We start from the raw sequence: 12,225 nt of genomic DNA, 5'->3' as shown, positions 1-12,225 counted from the left end.
GGCCCAGGGACAGAGAATCCCTCTCTGTGCATTGAGAAATTCCTTCCGCAGATGGAGGAGGCAAGAACTCGAGGCCTGCAAGTCTGCCCAGCTGCTCTGGATGGCTTGCCATCTCCTCTGGCCACAGGAGGGCGGGCTGAGGGCCAGGGAGCAAGCTCGGGCTGAGAAAAGGGTTGCCAGGGGTCTCCATGCTTCCTGTTGAGGCCGTCCCATCCTGCCGGCTCACGGAAATGGCACTCCTCATCAGACGACTGGCTTGTCCCGGAGGAATCCATCATGTCCCGTCAACCACGCTGTGGCAATGACTCGCCCACCTCCGGGAGGTCTGCCTGGCGTGCGTGTGGCTCCAGGCACTGTGGGAACTGCCAGGACTACAGGCAGGAGGGGGGGTAGCTGTCTGCAGCCGGGCCACAGGGCAGGGGCAGACACTCGGCAGGCCACGAGGAGCTTCATCGGCGCTGCCGGGCACCCTCGGTGTGGTGTGAGAGTCTCAGCAGGGCTCTGGGTTCCGATGTGTCCAAGCAGCATCCACAAGATGGGGCATCGCTGCTATACCACACGCCCAGCACCGTGAGGGATCGTGTGCATGCTCCCTGGCCCTCCCACACTGTGGGCTGAGCGTGAGAACCCCCGACTTAGGGAGCGGCCTTGGAATATCAAGACAGGTGCCCAGCCCACGCTAAGTGGCAGATCCTAGATTCCCAGCCGGGGGGCGGGGAGGGGAGGGGAGGTGTCAGTAAGACCCCAACCCCTGGGCCCCTCCGCTCTAGGCTCTGTGTCCTTTCTGCACGGCCATTCAGCAGCAGCCCTCCAAATATCAGGTCACGATCCTCCTAACTGCCTAGGACACATAGGAAGTCGGAGATGGATGCACACCACCCTCTAAGATGGTCAGCGTGGGGGTCAGAGGACACTTCCCTGCAGCCCTTGCCTGTCCCAGGCCGCTCTACCAAATCTCACACTGCACGGCGGGGCCGGATGCTGCAGTCCCCTAGTGAGGAGATGCAGAGACCCCTCACCTGCCCCCAGACCGAGAGCAGGACCGGGACTGCACCAGGCCCGGGCAGGGACCACAAACTCCAGCGAGGCCCCCACCCCATGGTTGATGGCCCTGGCCAAGGGCCCTCGGCGAGGACAGGGGCTTACCTCAACCATCACACTGCGCCTGATGTGATCCCTTCCGGCGGGGACCCGCCTGTCAGCAAAGCTCTCCTCAAAGTGTTTGATGGGCTGCCCATCCCGGCAGCAGCTTGTTTCTCCGTAAGCAAGGGCTTTGGCTGCAGAGATTTGAGCGCTCAGTGCTTGCGGTCAGAACAGGTTCCCACCCGGGGGGGAGGGGCGCACCGCGCCTCACCCTTGGCCCAAGTGTTTGCATGGGCAGACGTGTGCGCACACACGCGTGCCAGGCTGGTGTGGCACCTAAGCTCAGCTCCCTCCAGGTGAAGCTTCAGGCCCCACCCCTGGGACTAACCCCGCCCCTACCCCTACGTCCACATGGGTCCTCACCTCCTGATCCATCCCTCTGGCCTGCCTCCCCAGCTGCCCTCCTGACCTCCTCTACTGCCCCGCCCACCCCTCACCTGTGCCTGGGCTCAGCACGCAGACCCCTTGGTGGCCCGGAGGGGGGGTGCCTGAGGCAGCACGGGACCTCACCTGTGACATTACTGAGTCCCAGGTCACTGAAGGACAGAACCACCCAGGCAGGCTCCATCTCCCCAGAGGCCACACACGTCTTCTTGGTCAGATGGCGTTTGCCGGGATGCCCGATAAACCGGATGCCCTTGGGAACTGAGATCTTCACGTACACCTGCAGAGAGCGGGATGCTGCTCGTGGTGCCCAGAATATGGGTGCCCTCCCAGCATGTCCCACCACCCACTGCGTCAGCCCTCGCCAAAAGCCGTGCTCTTCTGGAAAGGCCCCCTTTCCATTTCCAATCAGAACCAGCTGCTCACCATTGTCTTGCTGGGAGCCCCCTCTTTATTTTAGCCCCCCAACTTCCCCATGGAGGCAGCTCCCCCTCAGGACCAAGGTGGATTCAGGGCAGCTTCTCCTGCTGCGTCCACCCCGGGCACCAGGGGGGAGGGACCTCTCCACCTGCTGCCCCGCAAAGCCCTTCTTCTGACCCTCTGTCCCACCTGAGGTCTGCGGTGTATAACAGAGTTCTGTGTGTGTGCACACGTGTGCCGTGCGCGCATGTATCTCTGCGTACCTACGTGCGGGTGTGTAAGTGCGGCCTATGCATACACATGTGCACGCGTATACACACGCACAGTGCCTGAGTGCAGCCGTGCGCACGTGAGTGTCTCTGTGTGCATGTGTGGTTATACCTCTCAATCTAGAACAGGCTCTTGGGCCCACATCCATTTGTCCAATCAGCATATATGAAGCACCTAGTGGGTGCAGGCGCCCTACTGGGAGCTAAAGTAACGAGGCCGAAGAGGACACACGGGATCTCTGGGCCTCAGAGGGTCCACGCGCCTGAGTCACACACGCGGGCACGTGTGATGCGGAGGGAAGGGCACGAGAAAAATCTAGTGGCAAGTGTGACAGAGCATCCGAACCCTGCCTCGGGACAAGCCGAGCTGGACCCGAGGGTGAACGGCTGATGCAGGGTGTGTCAGGAGCTCCCACATCCCTCTGAGTCCGAGTTCTTCCAAGGAGGAAAGAAGAGACTTAAGCGCCAAGCGTCAGTGAGCCATATTTTCCAGGTCCTGGGTGGAATGACGAGCTGTCCGTGTTGAGGGGGGTAAATGGGTCTGTTTCCCTGGTGCCTTGGGGATGTGTAACAAAGCAGCCACCAGAGTGTGCCTGGAGCTCAAATGGGCACCTGAGGGTCCTGCCTGCCAACTCGGTGAGGACCCTCCCTTGGGGGGACCACCCTCTAGATCAGGGATCAGTCTGCACTTATTCTGGCTTTTTAAGACCAGGGTCCTAGTCCCCCCGGCTACACACTACATAAGAAAGAATGACAGAGGATGGATCGTACAGGCACTGGGCTTTGGTGCTGCCTGCTCTGAGCCTATTTCACATGTCCCCCTCGGCTTGCCTGGCTCCCTGTAAACACCCGGTTCTAACACAGCTCAGCCCCAAACACTCCGGGAGACCTTGGACATGTAACGATGCATCTCTCAGTTTCCTATCTGGGAACGATTCCACCCACAGCTCTCCCTCCCTGGCCCAGGCAGCCTCCTGGTATCGGTGCAGGCAAAATCCTGAGGCTCGCGGCCTAGTGGTGTCCGCGCTCCAAGGTCAAGCGCGGCCGGACCCCACGTCCTGGGCCCTGGGGTCTTCTGATGTCTGCACAAGGTCCAGCGCACACTGGTTCCGAGTGCCAGCGAATGAGAATCACCAGCATTTTACACCAAGGAGCTCCTTTCTGGTGGTCTCTGGATGTTTCATCCCTATTTCAGAATCTGCACTGACTGCTTTTTTTTCTTTTTTTCCAGTTGACATTTTCCTTTAACTAAAGGCTCAGGGGACAAGAAGCTCCCAGGTGACAGTACATTAATGTGTGGCTCTTCTATAGAGTCAGAGAGACACCAGCAGGAAAGTCAAGGGCAAACACCAGCGTCGGACTCACACTGTGCCTGCCAGATGGCGGGGCGAGAACTCCCTTACTAGCCTTGAGGCTGTCACACGCCATCGTGTGCAACACGCTTTTGGGCAGATGAAATCATTCAGTGGATGCATAGCATTTGCAAAGGAAAAAAAGGAGTAAAGCGTCTCATGTAACCTCCAGGTCCCCTCTGAGCCTGACTCAGAATGTTTGCTGTCCCCGCTCCGGGCCGGGCTCAGAGATGATCACAGACCACAGCCATCCCTGTCGAAACTCACGAGGGGCCCTCGCGTCTGCTCTTTCCCTCCTGCCCCAGAGAAGCCGGCGGCGGGGGTGAGCAGGGCCAGGGTGAGTTCTCACGCCCAGTTTACAGATAGGGAAACTGAGGCAAACTGAGGCCGTAAATAGAAATGCCAAGCCAAAGTCCAGTCTTCTGGGGGCAGCCAGGTGTGAACATGCAGGACCCCCAGCAGCCTTGGGCGCGCGCCCTGCCAGGTAGCAAATTCCAATTTCCTCATTTTTTCAGGAAAAAACGGAAATCTAGGTTTCGGGGGTGGGGTGAAATCCCTTAGTTTCCACGGTGTCTGGTTGAGGCTGCAGCTTACATCTTCTGCCCTCGGTATGGAATGAGCTAGCGGCCCTGGGGGTCCCCACGCACTTGGGCAGGGCCAGGAGGAAGTCAGCCATGTCCCCAGTGTGTGGTTTGTCAGGATGAAGCTGAGACGTGCAGAGAGCAGGTCTGTTCCCAGCTGGACCCCTGAACCTGCACCCCATTCACTCCTCCGCCCACAGCCTCGGCTTTCAACCCTCAGCCCCAAGGGCTACCCCTAACTGCGGAGAGCCCTCCCCATCTCCCTTCCTCCCTCCCATCAGCTGACATCCAGGCCTAGCCAGCGCTCAAGGATCACAAAGGTGAGGGAGGGCGAGTGATCCTAGCCTCCCCAAGCTTCACTGATACACAGACCCCGGCCCCCCCAAGTCCCCCTTCCCCATCATGCACCCACCTGGTCTCACAGGCCCGCCCTCACCTCCTGTCCTTCCTCATCACCAGGGTCTGAAATCCTCCCCAGCCCCCAAGGTCAGCCCTAAGCCCACCCCCTCAGGGTAGCTGTATGGGTTCGCTGGTGGCTCCCGGAAAGATATTTTGAAGTCCTAAACTCCGGGCACCCGTCAACGCGATCTTATTTGGAAACAGGATCTCTGCAGAGGTCCCTAAGTTACAATGAGGTTAGGGCCCACCCTACTCCAATAGGACTGGGATCTTTCGAAGAGAACCCACAGACACAGAGACGTTCACAGAGGGCAGACACGTGAGGGAAGGCGACGTGGAGAGAGACCAGTAGGAGGCATGAGAGGGAGCTCCCTCAGAGCCTCGGGGAGGAACCCGCCGGGCCCACACCGAGACCTTGCACTCTGGCCTCCAGAACCATGGAAGAATCCACTTCCGCTGTTCTCAGCCTCCGAGCTCGCGCTTCTTTGTTTGGGCAGCTGCAAGGGGCCTAGAGAGCCGCCTTCTCCACCTCCTCCCAGGAGGAGCCTGGGGCCCCGCTGCTCGGCCCCTGGAGCGTCCACAGCATCGGGAGGGTCTGCGGCCCTTCCGTGGACACTGTTCTTAGCACGTGCTAACCCACGCAGCCCGTAACCGCCGTGACTCCTCTGTCCCTGACACTTGTGGGAAACCGAAACACCGACGTGCGGAGTAGCGTGGCCACATCGGTGAGTGTGCAAGTGTAACCGGGGACGGTGAGCGCCTGCTCTGCGGACCTCCAGGATTCCGGCCCCTGCCTCCCCGATAACACAGCAGCTGCACCTCCCACGACGCCCTCCCCCGTTACAGAGATGCACTGTCCCCTTCCAAGCCGCTCAGGCTGACCCCCCTCATCCCTGCCTCCTGAGATCATGGGTGCCCCCAGGCACAGGGAAGGCTGGGGGGAGGGGGCGGGTTTAGTACCTCGGCACAGGTCCCCAGGTAGTTGTAGACGCTGAGTGGGATCTTGGCCTGCTCCCCGCGGACCACGTGGGGGGGCAGCGTGAAGTCGACAAAGAAGGGCTTGAAGGTCTTCAGCAGGGCAGGCGCGGCGACACCCAGGCCCCAAGCCTCGGACAGACCCACGGCCTCACCCACCCAGCTGGTGATGGAGTCCGGGACCTGCACGCTGAGCGTCTCCTCGCCGGACGGGTCACTGCAGGAAGATGGACAACCATGGGCCCTTCTCCAGGGCCGGGCCGAGGCGGCCAGGGGGGACCGGGCGACTGCAGCAAGGCTGTCCCTGCAGCTGGGAAATAAGCCTTTAGGCACCACACGGCGTGTGGCAGGAGAGAGCTGCCCCTTGGCCCCAACTCATGTAATCAGAAACACGAATGGCTCTCAGGACAGCTGTGGACACAGGATCACCCGCCACAAGGGTTCAGCTGTGCCGACTCTGGCAGTGCACGCCCGCCCAGTTCGGGGGGAGGGGGGAAGACGCTGAACTGAGGGGATCAGCCATTTGGGGCATGCTTGTGTCTCCTAGAAAGGTACGTCCAAGCCGCAACCCCCAGTACCCACGAACGTGACCTTATTTGGAAACAGGGTCTTTGCACATGAAATTAGTGATGAGGTCAGGCTGGAGGAAGGCAGGCCCCAATCTAACGACGGGCATCCTTCTAAGAAGGAAATTCAGACACAACAGAGAAGGAGACAGAGGCAGAGATGGGAGGGGCGCAGCTAGAAGCTGAGGGACACCGGCGCCCCCAGAAGCTGAAGAGGCCCAGAGGGATTCTCCCCTCGAGCTTTCAGAGGGAGCGCGGCCCTGCCCACACCCGGATCTCGGACATCTGGCCTCCAGAACCGTGAGAGAATAACATTTCTGTTGTTGTAAGTCACCCAGTCTGTGGCACTTTGTGACAGTATAGGAAACTCACGCAGTGCAAAACAAGCATAAAATGTATCATCAAGAATTTTTAGATCGATGGCCTGTTGAAACGATCATACTGGGGGATATCTAGCGGGTTAAAAAAACATATGATTCAAGTGCACTCCACGTGTTTCTTTTTGCCCTTTATGTAACGCAGCACTGGGAAATCCGAAATTATGTGTATGGCTCATGTTCTCTTTCTCTCAGACGGCTCTCGCCACCCAAGGTTCCCCTGTCCCCGGCTAGTGGTCCCCCGATCACTCTAGGCCAGCTCGGGACGACAAACTCTGTGGTCTCCTCTGCATTTCCAGGATGTCCTTTTGAGATTTATCTTAGCATCTGGTGTAAGAGTCCTCGGAGGAGAAAACCTATGACCTGGGGAAAAGAAGCGAAGGCCAGACAGCTCCAGGCCTAGCTGGGGACCCGCTGTTCCTTACTCACCTGCCTGGCCTCAGTCTGCTTCTCAGGAGCCTGACCAGGTGGCCCTCGTTGGACGGCCAGACACCCCAGCCCGTGGCACACAGCAACCCCTCAGGACCCGGGGCATCCGTCCTCCCCCCTATGAGGATCACATGCTATCACCCGTGACAACTTAGGTGGCCTCTTCCCATTTGGCAGGACATTTGTCAGCTTCATATGATCACAGCCAACTTTTCCATGAACGCTGGGTGCCACCAACCTGCCCCCCACCCAGGGGACATCCACTCTTCCTGGGCTGGCATCCCTGTCCCGTAGACTCCTGCGGAGCCCGACTCCCAGTTAAAAACCCTTTGTGTGATTCTTTTAGGCCATTACGAAGGCTTTCCCTGGCAGCCGTCAAGGGACGCTGCCTTCCCCACACCAGGCTAGTGGCATAGCCAGTGAACTGTGGCCTCTGAGGGGGATCACCAGCCATGCTTTGCCTTCCCAGCCCCACTGCCTCCATTCCTAGGTCGGTGTGTCACTAGGGACCTGCCTTGGCCCAAGGTCATTAGGTGTCAGAAGACCATTGCCAAGGTCTCCTTATCAGTGGGAGGAAATCTCCGAGGCATTTCTCACCGCTTTGGCTCAGCACCCAGTACCTTCCCACTCTGAGTCCTCCTCCCTATATTTCTCTGACGCCAGGGTCCATAAAACTGTCGGAGCCTTTTGCCCAAGGCTCCCTCCGCAGTGAGACAACCCCATGTCTGATCCACCTGCAAGGTATGACATTCTGTGGGGCAAACGGAACAGGGGGAGCCAGGCTGCATGGTCACAGTAAAGATGAAAGGCTTCACCATTACTTTCACTATGGCTCCTTGTCGTTGTTTGAATTGGCCACTCCACCACCTGACGGCTCAGCTCTCCCTCTCTCCAGCTCAGCTGAACTCTTGAAATCTCCAACCTATCCTACCCCTGTGGCATCTTGACCCTTGAGCCTTGCCCAACTGCTCAGGGTTATCTGCCGCTTTCATGCCCACACCACACCTGGCTCCGCCCACCAAGCCCAGGCTATTCCCTCTGCCTGAAATAACCATGAAACAACCACAAGAATGGGAGCTGCCTGCCAGACTGGCTGGGCTCTTGCTGTGGACTGGAAGCTGCATGGTGCACTGCGACTACCCCAAAAATTCACAGAGGGGAGGTGGGCAACACAGCCGAGGACAGGACATCCTGGATGCTGGAACCAGGATGCTGTCTCTGTTCCCCAGCATGTACCCTGAGCTAGGTCCTTGCCCTGAGCTGCCATCTCAGAACTGCTATAAGGCACAGAGAAAACAAAGAGCAGGACAGACGTGAGGCCCTCCTTATGAGTCATTACTTTAAATGTAAGTGGATTAAGCTTTCCAATCAAAAAGCAGAGATCAACAGAGTTGCTTAAAAAACATGACCTATCTGCTGTCCACAAGAGACTCACTTTAGCTCCAAAGACAAAATGGACATTGTGTCCAAAAAGGCTACAAGAGACCAAGAAGAACATTATATGTTAATAAAAGGTTCAGTACAGCAAAAACATATAACAATTATGAACATGTATGCACCTAATAAGAGACTACTGAGATATATACATACATAAATGGACAGAATTCAAGCAAGAAATAAATAGCCCTACAGTAATAGTTGGGAGACTTCAATGTTCTGCTCTGAACAACAGAACAACCAGACAGAAGATAAGTAAGCAAGTAGAAGACTTAACACAATAAAGCAACTAGATCCAGCAGACATTCACAGAACACTCTACCCAACAACAGCACCCACATTCTTCTCAAGGGCACACAGGACAGTCTTCAAGACAGACCATGTTATTAGGCCACAAAGGAAGTCTCAGTAGATTTTAAAAGGTAGATATCATACAAAGTATCATCTCTGACCATGATGGGACAAAGTTAAAAATCCGTAAGAAAAGGAAAACTGGAAAATTTACAAATTTGTGGAAACTAAACAACGTATTCTTAATTAACCAATGGATCCAAGAAGAGATCACAAAGGAAATTTTAAAATACCCAGAGATGAAGGAAAACAAAACATAACATATCAAAACTTATGGGATGCAGCAAAAGCCGTGCCAAGGGGGAAATTTATAGCTATATACCTATTAAAAAAGAAGAAAGATCTCAAACAACCTAATTTCACAATTTAAAGAACTAGAAAAAGAAAAACAAACTAAACCCAAAGCTAACAGAAATAATAAAGATTAGGGCAGAGATAACTAAAATAGAGAACAGAAAAATAATAGAGTATCAACAAAACCAAAAGTTGGTTCTTTAAAAAGATCAATGAAACTGACCAACTTTTAACTAGACAAAGGATAAAAAGAGAGACGACTCAAATTACTAAAATATGAAAGTGGGGACATTACTACCCATTCTCAGAAATAAAAAGATTATTAAAAAGTACATGAACAACTGTACACCAAGAACTTGGATAATCTAGATAAAATGGGCACATTCCTAGAAATGCAAAACCAATCAAGACGAAATTACAAGGAAAACCAAAATCTGAACAGACCTAGAGCTGAACAGACCTGCAAGGAGATTGAATCAATAACCAAAAATCTCTTTACAAAGAAAAGCCCTGGACCTGATGGCTTCACTGGTGAATTCTAACAAACATTTAAAAAAATTTTTTTAAAGATTTATTTATTTATTTCGGGGGGGAGGGGCAGAGGGAGAGGAAGAGAGAGTCCTAAGCAGACTCTAAGCCGAGCATGGAGCCTGATGCAGGGCTCCCGCATCACTTGATCCCACAACCCTGAGATCATGACCTGCGCCAGAACCAAGAGTTGAACGCTTAACCGAGTGAGCCACCCAGGCACCCCGAATTCTATCAAATATTCAAAGAAGAATCCTTGTGCACTGTTAGTGGGCATGTAAAGTGGTGCAGCCTCTGTGAAAAGCAGGATGGTGGTTCCTCAAACAATTAAACATAGAATTACCATATGAGCCAACAATTCCACTTCTGGGTATCCACCCCAAAGAACTGCAAGCGGGGTCTCAAAGAGATACTTGCACACCTGTGTTCACAGCAGGGTAATTTATCATAGCCAAAAGGTGGAAGCAACCTGAGTGTCCACCTTGTTCAAGGTGCCAACCCTGTACCCAAAACATTACCCGGCACCAAATACATCCGGCCCCCAGAAAAAAATAGATACATTTGGTACATTTGAATGGTAACAGACAGACAGCCCATCTTAGATTTAGACCCCTAGAACGAAACGCAGTCATCTGGATCTGTTCTGACCAGGAGTTAAGTCTTCCCATAATGGGGACACACACATCCTTATGAGAGCAGGCTGAGGAGCCCCTAACTGGGAGCTCAGTTGTGTGATGACGGCGTGCCATGGCATCTCGTGTCTGGAAGTGGGGCCCAGCTCAGCAGTAAGCCCACCCACGGCCTGGGGGGCATCTGATCTTTCCTGCCTAACTAGTTTCCCAGGGCAGGCCACCATGACCTACTAGTACCATTGGTGTTCTGTCACCAAGCATTGAAAGGAAAAAAAGCCAACAGCATCTGGCAGGAATTTGGCACAGCAGGGCTTCTTCAGAAAGAACTGAAGGGACGGGGGAACGTGGAAAGGAAATATGCTGAGAAAAGCAGTCTGTTTTGTAGGCAGGAGCCCGAGGCCCCTGAGGAGTGAGGGAGGCGTGGGGGGGGGCGGGGTCAAGTTCATGTTCCAGGGAACTGTAATCATTTTAATGAGCTCGTTATGCAAACAGAGTGGATAGAGTTACCCCAAGTGGGAGTCGTAAGAGGCACGAAGACCCTGCATTTCATATTTCCTGAGCAGATGTCCGAGGCCACAGTGGGATTTGGGGCTGACTTCACGGTGTTGAGTTTTATGTGTTGGAAAAGGATGCCTAAAGTCTGACTCAGATGCTGATGTCAGATCTGAAAGCAAACCCACTGGGAACGATCTAGATTTGCCTGAATGCCTCTGAGTCAGCCCACAAACACAGCGAAGAAACGGCATCTTACTGTGAAAAAAAAAAAAAAAAAAGCTCACTGTACCTGATGTTCAGACAACGCCAAATCCATGTTTCGGGGAAGAAGGTCCTTTTCCTCTTCTCTGCTCTATGAAAAATTAAAGAAGAAATAAGAAAGTGTCATGGGGCATACCTTAATTCTGTCACCTGGCAGGTAAACTTCTACCCAAGTAGAATGTAACATAGTAAGTCTTACCTGGAAAGGTTAACATTGGACTCAGTTAGGTGTCGTGGCTTAATTCTCTTGGCTGTCAAGTAACACTCTACTTGATTAGGACAGAACGTGTTAGTTCTAGTTCTTTCACCTGGCAGGGTTAACATTCTACTTGGTGAGGACTCATAGAAGTGATACATCAAAGGTTTGACAGAATCACTGTAACTCAACAGTGGCACTTCACATCCTGAGTTTAGAAGGTAAGAAAGTTCACAGGGACCCCCCGCCATGTCCTCCCCTTTGCTAATTTCCCCCCTCTGGGTTTGCCATGTTTTTCTGTACCATCACATTGAGCTATCCACCACCCCCCCCAGCCCCTCCCTGTTTCCTAAAGAGCACCTTCCGTTCGGGTTCCTCCTCAGGAGCCTCACACCCCACCTTCCTCAGGGACTGTCTTGTTCTTTAAAAAAATAATAATAATGGGACGCCTGGGTGGCTCAGTCGGTTAAGCGTCTGCCTTTGGCTCAGGTCACGATCCCAGGGTCCTGAGATCAAGCCCTGCACCAGGCTCCCTGCTCATCGGGGAGCCTGTTTCTCCCTCTGCCTGCCGCTCTCCCTGCTTGTACTCAATCTCTCTCTCTCTCTGACAAATAAATAAATAAAATCTTTAAAAATAAAAACACTAATAAAAATCAAGCCCTACTTGAAATTGGGCAAAACTTCTCAAAATTAAAAAAGCTCACATCCTTTCAAACTGCAGTATCTCTCTAAGGAATGCACCCTGGAAATACCCATGGACACAGGTGCCAGGACAGAAAAATGGGCTGGTTCGTGGCAGCAAACAGCCAAAAATCTCCATCAAGAGGGTGACTGGGTTAATCAGCTGGTAGCACATTCATGCCATGGGATGCTACATGTCAGTCTAGCAGAGTTAGGTCAGTGCAGGTATACTTGAGATGGGTTGGTCTCCAAGACCTATTGTTGACTTTAAAAAGGAAGGCCCGGAACAGTATTATAGTGTTCTCTCATTGCTTTTTTTTTTTTAAATCCTTGTTTAGGGGCACCTGGGTGGTGCAGTCAGTTAAGCACTCGACTCTTGGTTTCAGCTCAGGTCATGATCTCCGAGTCCTGGGATCAAGCCCTGCGTCAGGCTCCATGCTGAGCACTGAGTCTGC

At 53.8% G+C, this 12,225-nt stretch overlaps 1 protein-coding gene across 2 annotated transcripts in view; it reads right to left on the bottom strand.

Annotated features, from left to right (window-relative positions):
* Positions 1–12,225, bottom strand: part of CPAMD8 (C3 and PZP like alpha-2-macroglobulin domain containing 8) — a 77,749-nt gene that overhangs the window by 27,635 nt on the left and 37,889 nt on the right. For both annotated transcript variants that reach the window (XM_028126828.2, XM_088029136.1), the window contains exons 19-22: positions 10,922–10,984; positions 5,509–5,740; positions 1,654–1,807; positions 1,147–1,277 (exon numbers count right to left, since the gene is read on the bottom strand). In XM_028126828.2, coding sequence (XP_027982629.2) covers positions 1,147–1,277; positions 1,654–1,807; positions 5,509–5,740; positions 10,922–10,984 — 580 coding nt within the window. The remainder of the gene's footprint in view (positions 1–1,146; positions 1,278–1,653; positions 1,808–5,508; positions 5,741–10,921; positions 10,985–12,225) is intronic.

The sequence above is a fragment of the Eumetopias jubatus genome, unplaced genomic scaffold, assembly GCF_037043125.1.
Source record: "Eumetopias jubatus isolate StellerSeaLion01/CBP00866 unplaced genomic scaffold, mEumJub1_p1.0 scaffold_1, whole genome shotgun sequence".
Lineage (NCBI taxonomy): Eukaryota > Metazoa > Chordata > Mammalia > Carnivora > Otariidae > Eumetopias > Eumetopias jubatus.
The sequence above is the reverse complement of the archived record's forward strand: the minus strand, read 5'-3'. Positions and strand labels throughout refer to the sequence as shown.